The sequence below is a fragment of the Taeniopygia guttata genome, chromosome 7 (genome assembly GCF_048771995.1).
Source record: "Taeniopygia guttata chromosome 7, bTaeGut7.mat, whole genome shotgun sequence".
Taxonomy (NCBI): Eukaryota; Metazoa; Chordata; class Aves; order Passeriformes; family Estrildidae; genus Taeniopygia; species Taeniopygia guttata.
The window spans coordinates 1,970,786-1,987,125 of NC_133032.1; the positions used below are offsets into that span (position 1 = coordinate 1,970,786).

Sequence of the window (16,340 nt, forward strand, 5' to 3'; positions counted from 1 at the left end):
CCTCCCAAAGATCTCTACCCTCCCCAAATCTCTCCCTGTTATTTCCCATGCCAGAGCTCTTTACATACTTTACTTTTCTCTTCATATTGCCTCCTGGATTCTGCCAGCTGTTCCTCTAACTCTAGGAGCGCATCCTTCAGGGTGTCCACTTGGTACATGAAATTGGTTTTCTCATTGTCCAGCTGAGCATTTGACACCATAGCCTTCTTGTATTTCTCCTCAACTTCAGCTAGAGAGTCCTGCAGAGAACAACCAACCCCGGTCAGAGTCAGAAATAAAGGAGGACACTTTGCTAACCAAGACCTTTGGTGAGAAAAGAAAGCACCAAAGCACAAGTTTGCCTATGGAAAGCAGCATGAATGCTGTGCTGGCGGCTTCCCAGATTCCAAGGTGAGGAAAACCTCCTGTGTCCCCACCAGGCTTGTGCAACCAGGCAAGCAGCCTTACCTCAGCACGGATCAAACGCTTCCTTCCTCTGCTGCTTCAGCTACTGCCTTCCCGGTTTTCCTCCTTCTCCCTCCTCCCCCTGCACACTGGCAGCTCAGAGCTGCTGCTGAAGATGGCAAGTTGGGGATTTTTTTTTTTAAAGGTAAACTGGCCTTGATTTAAGATCACTTTGGATGATGTGAGGCCTGAAATTCAGGCAGATTGACAGCCACTTCACACTAATTTCAGTGATCCTTGCAGTGTGGGAACCCTTCAATATTGACTCAGGAATTAGGATGCACTGTGAAAGAGAAAGCTGCAGCTTTTGTGACCTGATGTGTGATTTCCCATATCACACCTCTTCTTTACAAATTTACTCTCTAAGATACAATTCCCAGTATCTTGAAAACCCCTTCTGTCAGCTTGACCTGAATATAAGATACTGAGATATTTATAACAACAAAGGATGGTAAAGCAAAATTAGCATATTTTTTCATTTATGCAGACAAACTTGATTTTAATAAACAAATAAAAGAATCATATAAACAAAGAGTTATATAAACAAAGGCCTGTAAATGTGCAAACAAGGAGGACACACATATCAACATTTTAGTTAACGGATCAAACAATTACTCTTGGAACTTGTGTAATTTTAATTATTTGAACTGAAGTATGGGTGAGTTTCATATACTTCCTTTTTCAGCTGATAACAGAACTAAGGATGACAGTGGCAAAGTCTAAATCAATTTTATTGACATTTCTATTAACAAATGAGATAATTTGTCTTTTAGGACACAAATTTGTCCAGTTCCAAATGCTTAACTGTGTTTTGGGGCACTTTCCAGCTCCAGATGAGAAATACCAAGCACAGGAAAGCCAACAGGATTTGGAAAGCTCAGAAAGGAGCTGGAAAGGAAGTATATGCAAGGAAAAAGTTAAGAAGTTCTGCTCCACTCCTTCAGCATGCCACGTTTTGGTGTCTTAGCATCAAACAGTGCATCTTAGGTCCAAATCACTCCAAAAAGCAGATTAAGGGACATGGATTGAAACATTTTTATGCAGTGTGATCATTTTGGTCTATCTGCTACTCAGTGACCACGAAGAAAACCAAAATTTTACCCAAAAAGGGCCTAACTACTCTGTTTCCATTGAAAACTCATTTAAAGTGGCAACACCTTCATCTGTCAGTGCTCAGCTGATGACACAATCAGCAATTAATGTTGGCAAATGTTGAATTTATCTATTTGCCTTTTTCAAAAAGCCACAGCTCATGTCACTGCTCACTTAGGAGGTGGGTGGTACATGGATGTACAAGTTGGTTTTTGTATTTATGTTATATTTATGAACAAAATACATTTTGTTTATACAAAATGTATTTATGGCTTCATGGAAGCAGTAAGAGCTTCAGCATTCCTTCTTCATGTGACAGGATTTGATAAATGGAGTTTTGTTGCAAGAATTGTTTAAGGGTGTCTTCTGTCATCTAAAGCTGAAAGCAAAAGGACACCTCACATGGTCTTATAAAAATAAAAACATACAAGAATCTAAACTCATATTTGTTCTAAACTCTAGTACTGTAGGAGATTAGTTCTAGTTAATCTCCCAATACTGGAAGGTTTCCTGGATTGGGAAACTATATTAAAAAAAACCCAAATAATTTTAATTTGCTAGCAAAACAATGACCTCCTCAAACCAGCAAGGACAACGTGCAGTAGGAACCAGCAGCTTTCCAGTGAACACTTGGAAGCATTTCTCAGCACAACCCACCAGTCAGAACAGTTTGCCAGTTAATGAGACACTGCACACAGTTCCCAGGAGAACAGCATGCAAAGGGCAGCTCTGGGGCTCACACTGGGGCCAGGGTTAATGCTCACACACCAGTACCTTCAGTTCTTTCAGCCCCTGCATGTATTTGCCTTCTACATCCTGAATCTGGTCCTTTAACTCATAGATGTCCTGAGGAGATGGTGAGAAAGGTCAGTGACACCACAGGCACTAAGGGGCAGAGTGCAGCTGGGAGGGACAAGCAGCGCTCCCAGAGCTGCTCCCAACACCTCTCTCTTTTCATACACACACCTTAGGGGCTCTGACCCTAAGCTGAGGCCTTGCCAGACAACCAGCATTTCGTGGTCAGGAGTTTGTGCTAATTCTGCTTTTCTTGGCTGGCAAAAACAGAATCTTCAGCATTAAGGAGGAGGAGCAGAGCCAGGTTGGAAGGCTCCGGCAATCCCAGCCCTGCTGTCCCTTGCGGTGCTGATCACCCCCTGTCCTTTGCAGTGATGATCACCCCCTGTCCCAGGCTCTCTCCTCTGCTCTCCAGGAGTGCAGTGTGTTATCTTCACCCTCCTCCCACTCCCTGTTTCAGGCTGGGAGGTGCCTTTTACAACCAGTCCCATCTGGGAGACATCTCCAGCAAAGCTTCTCCTTCACAGCACCCGAGTCACTGCCCCAGCTCCTCCGTGGGGAAGGAGCCTGAAGGATATTCCACAATTTATTCTGGGATTAAGAATTCCTCACCTTGATTTCCCTGATGGAGGCCTCTGTGTCAGCTGAGATGGACGTGTCCTCACTGCCTCTCCGGGAAGAAGTCCCACCCAGAGAGGCCAAGGTAGCTGCTGATAAACTTGAGACAGTTCGTGCTCCCTGCAATCACACATGGATAAACTGCTTAGAACTTTCTTGTCCACATAAATTGTGGGTTTGTAGCTTTCCCCTTTTCTTTTTTTTTTTTTTTTTTTTTTTTTAATACACACATTACACCAATCCTTGCACTTCTAAATTATGCCCTTTTGATTAAAATCAAACTTTCTAAGAAGTAAAAAATCAAAATCAAGATTTAACAAGGGAAACTAATGAGAAAAGGCAGATCAGAAGTATTTAAATAATACTGCAATAGAAGTTTGCATAATCTAGCTTCTAACTATTAATTTTTAATTGGAGAAAGTCTTTAGGGGCTAGTATCAGCCTCTCAGACATTTTCAAAACTTGTAAAATACATTCTGTGGAAGCTTTGGAAGCTCCTCTCCATTATGGATATTTATTTACTCTGCAGCAGTGGCCACATGAACTGTTTGACTGTACTCAGGGTTAATGTAGTAGATTCCTCCTTTATTATGATGATTTATTTATTCTTACACAAATATCTTAGGTCTTATAACTAAGATCTAATAAACACACACAGTGTTTGTGTGGCTTAGCCTAAAGCAGTTTCAGCCAACAGCTGTTGAAGGTCAGCTACTTAACATCAAGTAATCAGTGGCTGAAAAGTTCATCTTCAAAAATGCTGTAGCAGAAGGCTCCAGAAATTCAAATTTTTGCCTCACAATGGATTTTATAGGAGATTTCTGTACACTCATAGTAAGCTGTACCCATCAAAAAGAATGAGCAAAGCACTATTGTCAGAATAATTGGTAAGATCCCTCTTACCTTCTCAAAATCTTTTTCTGGCCTTTCTTCAATCTGTAAAAGAGAGATTAAGAAGGAATCATTAATAGAATCAATAAAGGGTAAGAGAAAGCAGTAATATACCACAAATGCCACCACATCCCCCCCATCCCAAAAAGCAAGGTATCAAGTCAGACTTGAAATTCAAAGTTTCAAACTTGTAGTTAATATTCCCCTCTCAAGACAAACAGGGACTGCAACTCCAAGCAAAGATCCTAGACTACAAAACTGACCCTCAAATCAAATATCAGGGACCAGTCCAAAGTCTAAATAAATGGCTCTTTTAGGGTTTCAGTACTTCACTGCAATTTACTAATTTACAAGAGAGATCCTGTACTAAAACTAGTCTAAAAGAACCCTAACAGTGAGAAAGCAGAATTTAGGAGAAATTTACCATGGATGCAGACAGCTCAAGGGTTTAAAAGTTACAGAATATCTCCATCTAAAATGGAACTAAGTGTAAAAAGGACTGAATTAAATTGAAAACTCAGAATAGCTCAACAAAACCTGAATTCTTCTTGGGACATTCAGAACGGTCAAGTTCCCAAAAGACTCCTAGAAAATTAAGTCTTCCCCAGACCAAGAAGAGCCTAATTCTGCCAAAGGGAATGGTGTTTTTGAAACTACTGGAAAAACAATCAGGACAGACCTGATTCAGGGAAAGGCAGAGCATAGCTGAGGTTATGCCCTGAAGTGTGTTTTTCCATTGAAAACACACTCAAAACCTACATCTCTTCCTAATCAGTACACATTTGGCACAGTTGTTTGGAGCTTTTTTTCTTTTATTATATAAAACAATACGGGGATAATTTTGCTTCATATTACCTATTCAACCCTATTAAAATAAAATCTCAGAACTGTGAGGTAGCTGTTACAAATCAGCTTTTTACACTGACATCTCACAGCTAAAATCCCTATGAATTAGCATTAAGAAAACTTAAGTCCGAGGCTTCAAAGTAAAATAAGCCAGACTTAAACCACTAGATCTAAACTTGAAAAGGCAGTGAATAGGTAAAATATTTAGAGGAAATCCCCTCAAATCTCTGAATTTGGAGGCAATAAGAGAGGGTCATTAATTAAAGCAGACAATTTAGCTCAGACTCAATGAGCAAGATGGACTGAATTGTACAAACAGCTTTTTATTTTCATGCCAGACAGCTCCAAGTGCTGGATTTGGCAGTCTTCTAGCCTGGACAAACACTGTGTTGTTGTTCATCAAGACAGCTGTGGCAGTGTCAATAATGGCATGTGACAAATAATTTGTGTGTCCACAAACATGTACCTCTGGAAATCTGTGTACAGCCTTTGCAAAAATCTGTCTTACAGGGCACAGCTCAAAATACTTATTTTCTTTCAGCCACTTGCACAATGGCCTCTATTTTCTGGAACAAAGTGCAATCTCAGTTTTTAGCAAAATAAAGAAGGGAATAAATATTGGTATTGTTTTAATGATGCATCACATGAGTAAAATAGAAGCTTGCATTTACAAAGGGGAATGTTGAAGACAATGTGGTGACACGACTACAGTGAGTGTTTCTACTCACAGCACTCATAACCACACCTGTGAAGCCTGCTACACCTTTATTGCAAAACTATCTTAAATAATGAGCCTAATGGGGCATAATCTCTAACAACGAAAGCTATTGAGTAACCTCTAAAACTGAGCTGGTTAAGGAAACAAACCAGATTTCATCTTCAGCTTTCATCCACTCAGTGCCACGAATGCCATACTCAGAGCAGTTTCTCCTCAAAACTAGTAACTATCCCTAACAATTTATTTAAATATTAACACTTAAAAATGCAATCAGTTTCAAGAAAAGCCAGTTCTTCTCACCCAAATAACATCCTTACAATACACAGATGCCTCCTGACACATGACACTTTTCTAAGCAAAAAGCCAGGCTGAAACAAGCAGCATTTAATTTTGTGGTTACACGGCAGTGATACACCAAAATCTGTTTTGTAGAAAGAGAGAAACCTACTTTAGATTAATATTTTATACAGCTTTCATCGTGCCCATATTTAGGTTAATGTGTTCACAGTACCCTTTAAAAAGATAAATTTTTCCTAAAGGAATCAGCCACCAGAGGGACCTCCAGGTTTCCAGCCTTCCCCCAGCCCCCCCCAAGCCCTCTGGCAGTTGATTCAGCAATAAATGAAACAGAGAAAGGTCGGGAGAGAAATGTTTATGTTTACTTGAAGTTGTACAGAATTCTTGCCCAAAACACTTATTAACATTCAATCAAGAACACTGCAATTGTTAAATAGGCTGAAAATGTGCTCAGCACAGCCCTTCATAAAAATATCCTGGCTCTGGGACTTTTCCACCCACAAACATTAGGGACTGACAGAATACTTGCTAGAAAAGAAGATTTAAAGAGGGATTCCCCTAATGGTACCTTTAATTTACACAACACTACCATTTTTCATTTGCACAAGGGTATGGGTCTGTCTCTAATCACAGATTATCCTCCTCTTCACCAACAACTGGGGCAATTTGTACTTCAGTGCATAAAAAAGCAGGAAAAGAAAGTAATTTTCCGAGGAACTCCAGCATGTACATCTTTGTTTTGGCTGCTCCCTGCAAAATAAGTGCAGTGGGATCAGAGTTCAGCCTCTTCTGACAGCAATTTCGGAATAAATCCAGAGCCACATTACAAAAATGTCAGCAATATCAGAGCTCAGCACAGCTGGAAACATAACGTGAGCAAGATCATCCCACAAGCCTTTATATGGCTAAAGTGCCTGTTTTCCATGGATTAAAAGGGTTAACCCTTTCAGGGTGAAGCTCTTTGCCACTAGTGGAGTGTCCAAAATGAGTTCTGCAGCACTACCACAGAGCATCCAACCAAACACTTACTGCAAGTACAGGGATCTTAAAATCAGTGAAGGACCTGGACTGAGACACAGTTTCCAGCTTCCAGGCCCTGAACAAGGCCAGGAAAGGGAAGCCTGAATTTTTCTGTCTGTGCCATGTCCCACGCTCAGGTATCAGAACAACTTCAGTGTTCAGTACGTGACTGTCACTGCTCAGCTCCAGCTCAGATCTTGCACTTAGCTCAACTTCCTCATGAAAGCAAGGGGGATTTTTGGTGACAAATCAAATTAAGATCATTTCCTGCCCTTAAAGTAACACAGCACAGCTTGAAATGGAAACATGGCCCACAGCAGAGAAAAACTGCTAGGCTAGAGCTTAACACAGGATAGTACCTACAAAACCTGGAATTAAAAAGAAGAAGAAAAGAGGTACTGCAGTCAGTACAATCCCTCCAACAACCCCCATCTTACCAGTCTGATCAGCTGGGCTGGGGAAGGCAGTAACAGAGTCCCTGCTGCTTCTCCAAGGACAGCCACCTTAACTCTAGCAATTAGCAACAAGCCTTTCAAGTCAGCAGGGGAAAACCACTGCTGATATTTGTGGGGTCTGAAGAGGGTTTGTGAGAAGAATCCTCTCTCAGGAATGAGTGCTATGCTAAACGTCACTGCCTAAACAAACTTATCAGTCCCAGAAATGCAAGTTAGCACTGCAGCAAATCCTCACTCCACAGGGGCCCAAAGCACATCCAGAGTGTCAGAGGCAGGGCTAGGATAGAACCTACTCTAAACCTGCAGGTAGACTGAAGGCAAAGCTCCATAACTCCACCAAAATGAAGCCTGTCAGTGTCTTCATTTTATTTCTGGTGAGAACACAGGAAGTGTCTGCCAGTGACCAAAGGTGCTCACAGCTGGGCACTGATCTATGACCTGGATGCACAGGCACACTGGGGAATGAGAGCCTGCAGAGCAGCAGGGATCTGCAAGTCCTGCTCGATGGCCAGCTGGATCTGAGTCAGCAGTCCCTGGAGCAGGAGGGACATCCCTGTCCTGGGGGATCACCCCAGCAGTGCCAGCCAGGCCAGGGAGGGGATTGTCCTGCTCTGCTCTGGGCTGGGGCAGCCTCACCTCCAGTGCTGGGGGCAGTTTTAGATAAGAAAGGTCTAAAGCTGCTAGAGAGTGTCCAAAGGAGGGACAGAATATGGGGAACAGTCTGGAGGGGCCACACGAGGAGCAGCTGAGGGCACCTGGCTTGTTCAGCCTGGAGGAGACAGAGGGCAGAGCTCAGCATGCCTGGCATCTTCCTCCCCTGGGGCAGCTCCAATCTCTGCTCCCTGGGACAGGGACAGCACCCAGGGAATGACTGGGGCTGTGTCAGGGCAGCTCAGGCTGGATTTTGGGAAAGGTTCTGACCCAGAGGGGGCTGGCACTGCCCAGGCTCCCCAGGGAATGGGCACAGCCCCAGGCTGACAGAGCCCAAGGAGGGTTTGACAGCACTGCCAGGGATGCTCAGGGGGATTGTTGGGGTGTCTGTGCAGGGCCAGGGTGTGGATTGATGATCCTTGTGGGTCCCTTCCAGCTCAGGATATTCTACAACTCTGTGTGTGCTCAGGCTGAACTCTGCTTGTGTTGCTGCCTGAGGATCCAAAGAAGGGAGAGAGCCAGAATGAACCACCATCATCTCAGCATAGCAAAACCTGCCCTTTCCTCTTGTTTTGCCTGCCTTGACTTAGAGAGCCTTCAGACAAACACTACTGCATCCTGAGTCTGTTTCAGATTTAGGAATAAATGCTTTTCACTAGTAGCTTCTTAATTTAGAAAATAAATATAACAAAATTTCTGTAATTCATATTAAAAGTCCAGCTCTACCAAAACATGCTGAGAGCTCAGGCCCATCTGTACAGAAATATCTGATGTTGGCTCTCAGTAGTCCTAAGATATGTACTTTATGTGAGGACGGTTTAATATTAAACAACATATTTGCATATCTGCAGTAACTGCAAGGACAGCAGATAATTACCAGTGGGATAACATGAAAAATGTTAAAGAAAAATAAGCAATCAGCAAACTTCATTCAGATATAGTGAATTCTTAAAATAACTACAAAGACAAATATTCACACAATGTGTTTAAGTATCTTCCTGCCTCTGACTGTATTACCAACACGGTAACACAAATGAGAACAGAGCTAGCAAAGCTGTGCACAGCAGGAAAACCACTGCAGGAAAACTACTGCTGCTTTTTGCTCACTGTTCAGTGAGCAGTGATAGGAAGGGGAAACAAAAGTCTGAGAAAAAAAAATTCAGAGCTGCAGTGACAAGCTGTTGTATGCTTTAATTTAGAAAGTTCCATGGAATCGTTCTCCACTCCCAAGAACCCGATGGAAACTCTAGAAGAACACTTTGAAGCTTGTCAGTAGAACTGATCCCTCACTCTGAGCTATAGGAAAAGCAATGTCTGTTTAACACAGGGAAAAAAAATATAATCACAAGGTGCTGCTGGACTGACCCTGTGTAGCAATAAGAACTTTTAGGATCACCTGGACTCACTAGGACATTAACTCTCTGCTCTTCTTCAAGGTGACAGAGATAAGGTAAGCTCTCCACGGCAGACAATAAACCACTAATTAAAACAAAAAAGGTAATTTAAGGGGTGCCTGCTGTCTCCCTGCAGAGCAGATTAAGCTTGGTGCTGACTCTGCAAAGCATTTCCAGCCACCTGCACACCACGAGGCCGAAGTGTAAGCAGGGAATTTAAAACCCAAAACCTCCCCTGCACCTCCCAGCATCCCGTGATTCCCATAAGCAACTTGCAGGGATGACTCAGTTGGCACACAGAAAACACCTAATGGAAACCAACTGCACTCTGTGGGTACCCAGTTCTTATAGCCCTTACAGAACTGTAATGGAATCCCTGTTTATTCTGATTAATTTTGCTTTGGGGGTAATTGAAATTCAGTTTGCAAAGCCATTTAAGATGTATTACTAATATAAGTTATATTCTGCAAGAACTCATAGCTCAGGGACTCAGGTTCAGGGGCTAATTGAAACACTGATTTATTTACAGCTCACCGGCTGCCACACATTATCTGATGAAAATCCCTCTGTTTTTCAATAATTAAAAAAAGTGAATGTACCCTTGGAACACCAAAACTTCAGAGCACACAGCTCTGTTGTATCAGTTTTCAAATGGCCGACTGCAAAACTCTCTCTCTGGGGCAAATTAATGTTGTTATATTTTAGTTTACTGTAAGCTGTATGTTTCCTCTACCAGACATCCCAATGCACTCAGCAGCTGTCCCCAGGCTTGGAAATAAATCAGAAAAACACCCAGAGCTGGAAACAGCAGCAGAGAGGAACAGTCACAGAGAGAAAGCACAACGTGCTATTAAAAAATTAAACCCCCTAAAAGCAGGGGATGGACAAGGCTTTAGTGATGCCTTGTGAAGGTTGACCTAGAACAGAAGCTAGGCAGAATTAAAGAATAAACAGGGATTTATTAGAAGGCCTCCATGGATCCACCTTGGGCAGCACAAGAGCCCAACCAGGGCTGCACACAAGATGAACCACAATGGTCACAAAATGGACAATTGGTCACAGGGGTCTCTCACTTTCATAAATTCTGGTCCATTTGTATATTGGAGTTCATTGTCCAATTATAGCTTTAGGTTATGAAGTCCCATCCTGCTTTTCTCTCTTCATTCTGCCATTGTTCATGGGCCTGAGATTTGGATCATTTGTCCCTGGTCCCCAGCCAGAGAAGGAATTGTTTTGTCTCCCTCCTCTGTGCAGAGAGCTCACCATCCCTGAATATGAAGCTCAGAAGTGCACACTAAAGCAGCACAGAATCTGAAAAATAGAAAAGTTAAAACCTGAGGCATCATTAGCACTTGAGCATTGCTCAGCCACAGCTTGTGCTGGGTGCTCCTTAACCTTCCAGCACTTCAGCATGCTAAAGACTGCAGTGCCTGGCACTCTGCAGTCCCACAAAGATGTTCAAATCCAGCCACTGGAGAGCCCTGCAGCTTTGCACCAAAATACTGCTCACTGGAGAGAAACTGAACTGCTTGAATGCTGCAGTGAGATTTAGGGTTTCCTGCTCCCCCAAAGGAGACACAGCACTCCCATCAACATCCCAGTCTTTTCCACAATAACCTTGCTGTACTTTATTTTCCATTTAAAGCAAACACAGCATTGTTGTGAGAGTCCAAAGTGCACTTGCTGTTGTAAAAACATGCATCTGCATAGAAATCACTTCAGTTTTGCAATTTCTCCTCTGGTTTCTTTGTCTTAAGCACTGCCCAGAAGGTCCAATTAACACCCTAAGGAAGTGCCTCAAGAGGGACAGTGACCACTCTGTACCAAAAAAACCTTGCAGAAGAGAGAAATGAAACAGTTGAGGGGCAAAGAGAAATAGAGGAGCTCACCACTGGACTGGCCCGAGCAGAGCTGGCTCTGGAGGATGCCCGAGATCCCGAACCAAGGTAGCAGCTGTATTCCGAGGGCTGCAGCAGGAAAACCAGGAACAACAGGCAGAGAAAAGAGAAAGCCATTAGAACTGGCAAGAGAAGCAGCAGAGGATGTAGAGCATCACATCTGAAATTAGTTAAAGAGATGGCTACATGCAGCTGGACAAAGGGACAGCAGTGAAAGTCAGAGAATTGTTAATTTGAAAATTAAGGTAAGCAGTAATTCCACTGGCAGTTCAAGTAGAGTTTTGACTCAATTCTTAGGATACTAATCATTTATTTATATCTCTTCAGGTACCAGTGACAACAATTTAGTTTCTCTACAAAAGGCTGCATCCTACTACTTTCCAAGAGCTCTGAGGCTCTCTGGTGAATCACTTTCCCATGTTCCCAACGTAGTGCACATATAAAATGAATTTGTGCTCTGCAGGCCAAAGGAAGAAACATCCATCTATGTGAGGATTAAAGTAAAAACTGAGCCCAGCTCAGAGACTGAGTCTCTTTCCTGGTTTTGCAGCACCTGCAGTCCTCATCTCCTGCCAAAAAAAATGTTTTAGATTTTTTTAAAAGGAAACATCTAAGCAGAGATGCAGGACAGGTCTGGGAGGTTGCTGAAAAGTACAAAGAACGTGTCCATGCTTTGGACACAGGTTTTAATGCAGTGGAAATGGAGCAGGGAAATGAAAGTTTAAAGCATCAGGGAAACAGAACTAGAACTTGTCCTGAAAATAATGATTTTATTTCAGAGGTGATTAGGACTGTTTCTCAGATACAAACACACAGAAATCTGAAGAATTACCATACTTTGGAGATGCTGTGGGTTTTTTCAGGTTTTTTTATTAAGTCACCTGGCCACTACAGGAATTCCTGGACCCTTTAGCTTTACAGAAACAGCCAGGCCTTCACCAAGCCACTGCAGGGCTGCTCCATCATCATTAGTCATAGCAGCAAAGCAGCACAGCATCACTTGCAAATTAAGCTTGCAGCACTAATGAATGGTGAGAGGGTAAGCTGGAAATAACCCCAGCTAGAGCACAAGCACCAGCTGAAGCACAGGGTCAGCCACTGCCCACAAAACATCCCGAGCAAGGTGCACAGCCCTGAGTGAGCCCACGGGCAGGGCAATGCCCTCGGATGCACCCCGAGGGAGGCCCTGGCACAGGGTGCCCAGAGCAGCTGGGGCTGCCCCAGCCCTGGAATGTCCAGTGCTGGACAGGGCTTGGAGCACCCTGGGAGAGTGGAAGGTGACCCTGCCCAGGTGGCCTTTAATGTCCATTCCAACCCTAACCATTGTGGGACTCTGTGTCTTACACTGGTTTTGTGCACCTGATCTGCATTTCAGAGATGAGAATATGCACAGTAAAAAGATCTGCTGCACACTACAGCTATTGCCAATCACACAAAAATTCCTAAATTAAAGGCAAAAAGCACTGAAATAAAAATACAGATTCTGTTTGGTCACTGCAGTATTTTATGTTTAGCAAAAGAAGTGTTTAGAATAAATTTGAAACGTGTGACAGGGAAGAAGTTTTAACTACTGATGAGTCCCATATTAATGTTTCCAGGCTCTATTTATTCCACAGCTGCTCCCTGTGCATTGCAGGGCTGACTGTGGAAGTAAGTGGTTGTGACCAATCAAGGCCACTTTCAGCCTCACCCCCTGCATTCACCTGCTCTTCCAAAAACATTTTTTTGGGAACAGCCACCCGAGGTGACACTCCCTCTCCAGGTTAAAAGTGCTGCAAGGTTCAGAGGCATTAAAACAACCACAGGTGGTGTGACAAGGTCGCTGCCTCTGGGGCAAACCCCTCCTGGTCCAAGTCTCTCATTACTCCAGGAACTGGAAAGGCTGGGTTACACACAAATACCTGTGGCTCAGGGTGGGATGGGGATGGAGGGAGGGGAAAGCACCAGCGTTTCAGTCCTCATGCCACTGACAGCCCATGAACGACTTGCAAACAGGTTTTAGGCTGAAGGGTTTGCTGTAAATGATTTCTCCCAGCTGTGAATCAATGGGGTGGCAAGAGGATGGCACAGCCCTTGAAGGACTAGTGCTTAGTAAGCATTCTTGAAAGTGTTTCCTCCTCCAAGCTAATAAAAATGTGTTGTTTAAAGTTAGCATCAGTGCTCTGTCTCGAGGCTTTTCACTCTTATGGCCCTAGATGGTGGTTATTTGTTTGCTGAGGTTTTTTTGGTTGGTTGGGTTTTGCAATCATCAGTGAAGATCCGGATGAGAGGCAGAGTAAGCAGTGGGCCAGCAGAGGAGGACTTAAAAATCTAAAGAGATTGTTTTTTCCGTTTTTTTTTCCTCAGGTGGACACAACAGCAGCAGATGGACTGCCTGGCCCAAACACCCACAGAGGAGGTATGAAGGCATTCTCTGTCTTTTAAACCAACTCCTGGAGTTTCTCTTTTTTGAAAGGAAACAATTTATATGGTCATTCCTTATATTGTTGCTTCCCATCCATGACAGAGCCATCCACACTCAGAAACACACATTTTGCAAGCACTGTCACATACATGAATGTAAAATATATTTGAATATAAATCCAAGAAACAAAACCAAGCAACCCATAGATTCCCAAAAATAATTTACTTCACATTGCTTGTGTGGAACTGATTTTTAAATTTTTGGCTGATATTTTTTTAAACTTGTATTTTTCTCAGTTTTGACAGTAAGAATTAAATCTCAGGGAGGGAAAGGACTTCATGTATGGCCTTTCCAAGGTGTTTTATCTGCAGAACCGGATTCCCTGTCCCGCAGAGGGATGAGTTCCCATTGATCACTGCTTCATGACAGCTCGTGGGAATGGTGCTCCCACTCCTGTGCCTACAGCAGCAGGCCCTGGATGTCACACAGCCCACATGAAAGGTTCCCCAATGTGGCAGAGGACAGAGACAGAGCAGGGAAAAGCAGAAAACTTCTTACAGCGCGGGAACTGGGGGCACTATAGCGCCGGCTCCCGCTGTAAACGCTCTCCTCGTACACAGACGCCTACAATTAAAACACAGAGTCAGCACAGCAGTGGCAGCTCAGCCTGCACAACCACAAACTCACAAACTCACCCAGCACACGTGGCAGGCAGCAGGATGGGCGAGGACAGGGACATCTCGGGGTGCAAGCACAAGCAGCATGCGAGGGAAGAGCCAGCGCGACCTGACGTGCAGGATCGGGTACACCCCGAGATCTGACACCGAGCCTGCTCCCAGGGCTTCAGCTCAACTTTAATTTGAAATAGCTACATCAATTCTTACACTGATCCCAACTGTTTCACCTTCACTGCTGGTGCTGGCAGTGATGAGCTTCACTTACAGCCAGTTTAGCAAATTAATAAAACAGGAGGAAAATGTGTATTTTAAGACTGACTCCGGTTTAGCACAGAGATATATGGCTCAAGAAACACAAGGGGAGTAGGAAACTCTACATTTAAGCTTTGAGAAAAAAATTATGAGAAGCTCATTTTACACAAGAAGGCAGAAATTTGTCTAAAAAAAAAATTTGTGAACAGATTTTTGTTAGTTGTTAAGCAACCTGCAAGAATTGATGTTGCCTCTCTGCCCTGCTCCTGGAAAGACACCGAGGAAGACAACTCTTTCCACACGGACATGACACCCCTGGCAGCATCACAACCCCAACAGGAATTAAAGGAAGGCTCAGTAAATCCAGGTGTGCACAAACAGCATCACACACGTGGCATTCAGATGGATGGGACACCGGGGTGTGAGACAAATGCACCCAGCAGGAATTACAGACAGGGGCAGGGGACAGCATGTGCATGGCTGGGGTGAGTGGCTCTGGTGTTGGTGCTCAGAGCATCAGCACAACAAACCCTGTAACTCCTGGCTGGCAGGGCATCGCTGTACAGCAGGGAGGGCTGGGGGAGACAAGCACAACACTGTTTGTTTTGGCACAGTAAATTAAACAGAAAAAAAGATGCCTACAGCAGAATGAACCCTCTTGGTGAGAGATTAGGATCACTACACAACAGCAAAAGGAAACCCAGCACAGAGAATATTAGTCATGAGCACCATGAAAGCATTAAATCTCAGCTCCCAAACACTAAGAATACCAAGCAGGCACATGCATTTCCTACAGGAAGGGAGGACACAACAGTATGCCAAAGCAAAACAGTAAAACTTAATTTTAGGTTGTTAAGCTGTTATTGTCTCCCACACATTGGTGTACAGGAGCCAGAAATGGGGTTTCTCCTCACTTCAACCAAAGCCAGAAAAGAGCTACACAGAAGTGCTTCAAAGTACACACTGTTAGTGTTTCACACAGCTGTAAGACCATCTCCTGTGTGTTTCATTATTCACAACTGCAGAGAAAACCCAACTAATTCAGGATAAACAAGCACTTCAGTCAGAGCGGCCTGAAACTAGTGTTAGTAACCATCCCCCCCAAACTGCAGCAGTTAAACCCAGAGCACAGAGCCGGGTGCAAGAGAGACTCCAGCAGGGATTCCCCAGCCCAGGCTTGAGGCCAGGTCCTGCTGCCAGTGCCCCATCCACACTCCTGTGCTGTGTCCCCAGGCAGCACCTGGGGCACTGCTGGAGTTCTGCTGGCACCCAGCTCTGCCACACACGGGGGACAATGCAACCTCGCAGGGGTTTCACAGCTTCACTGATGTTCTCCCAGCACTCTGGGAATTGCTTCCCTGTAGTTTTGTGTCGTGCAGACTGGATTGTCTCAAGCTCACCAGACTGACACGCTATGCAGAGGAGCTGCCTCAGAGAACTTCAGGTAATTAAGATTTCCCTTATCTTCCCAGACCAACTGAGGCCAATGGCAGACAAGGAAAGGGAGGAGCGGGGAGGGAAAACTGACTGTGCTCATTTGAAAACAGTTTTCCATTACTCATTCCAATCTTAAAAGGTCTGGTTTGTTTGGGGTTTTTTTTTTTAAAGTTTCACTAAAAAGAGCTACAGAGACTCTTGACAATCGGTCCGAATTCATTCCTGAGTACAAGAGGTTGTATCATCCAAACAAAATCCAGGCCAGGTGAAGCCAGAGGGCAACAGACCCAATTTCCATTCTGGGAAGAAAGTTGAGATGTAGAAGCATAGCTGCTGTTGGGGAGACCCAGGTCAGAGTAGTACGAAGCCTGCATTAACAAACAAAGCAAAAAAATAAAATATAAAAAACCAAATTCCTTGAGAACTCAGCTTCAATCCTTATCCCTTTAAA

General features: G+C 43.8%; 1 protein-coding gene across 42 annotated transcripts in view; it reads right to left on the reverse strand.

Annotated features, from left to right (window-relative positions):
• Positions 1-16,340, reverse strand: part of LRRFIP1 (LRR binding FLII interacting protein 1) — a 103,142-nt gene that overhangs the window by 18,642 nt on the left and 68,160 nt on the right. For 15 of the 42 annotated variants that reach the window (XR_012056909.1, XM_030277072.4, XM_072931889.1 and 12 more), the window contains 8 exons: positions 16,177-16,257; positions 14,983-15,027; positions 14,082-14,147; positions 11,111-11,188; positions 3,853-3,885; positions 2,944-3,069; positions 2,311-2,382; positions 69-239 (listed from right to left, as the gene is read on the reverse strand). Coding sequence is in view for 41 of the 42 variants with exons in the window: in XM_030277072.4 (XP_030132932.2) it covers positions 69-239; positions 2,311-2,382; positions 2,944-3,069; positions 3,853-3,885; positions 11,111-11,188; positions 14,082-14,147; positions 14,983-15,027; positions 16,177-16,257 (672 nt within the window). In the remaining variant the exon portion in view is untranslated. Of the gene's footprint in view, positions 1-68; positions 240-447; positions 2,233-2,310; positions 2,383-2,943; positions 3,070-3,852; positions 3,886-11,110; positions 11,189-14,081; positions 14,148-14,982; positions 15,028-16,176; positions 16,258-16,340 lie in introns of those variants that run through there. The other 27 variants (XM_072931894.1, XM_072931893.1, XM_041717266.2 and 24 more) reach the window with 8 other exon arrangements.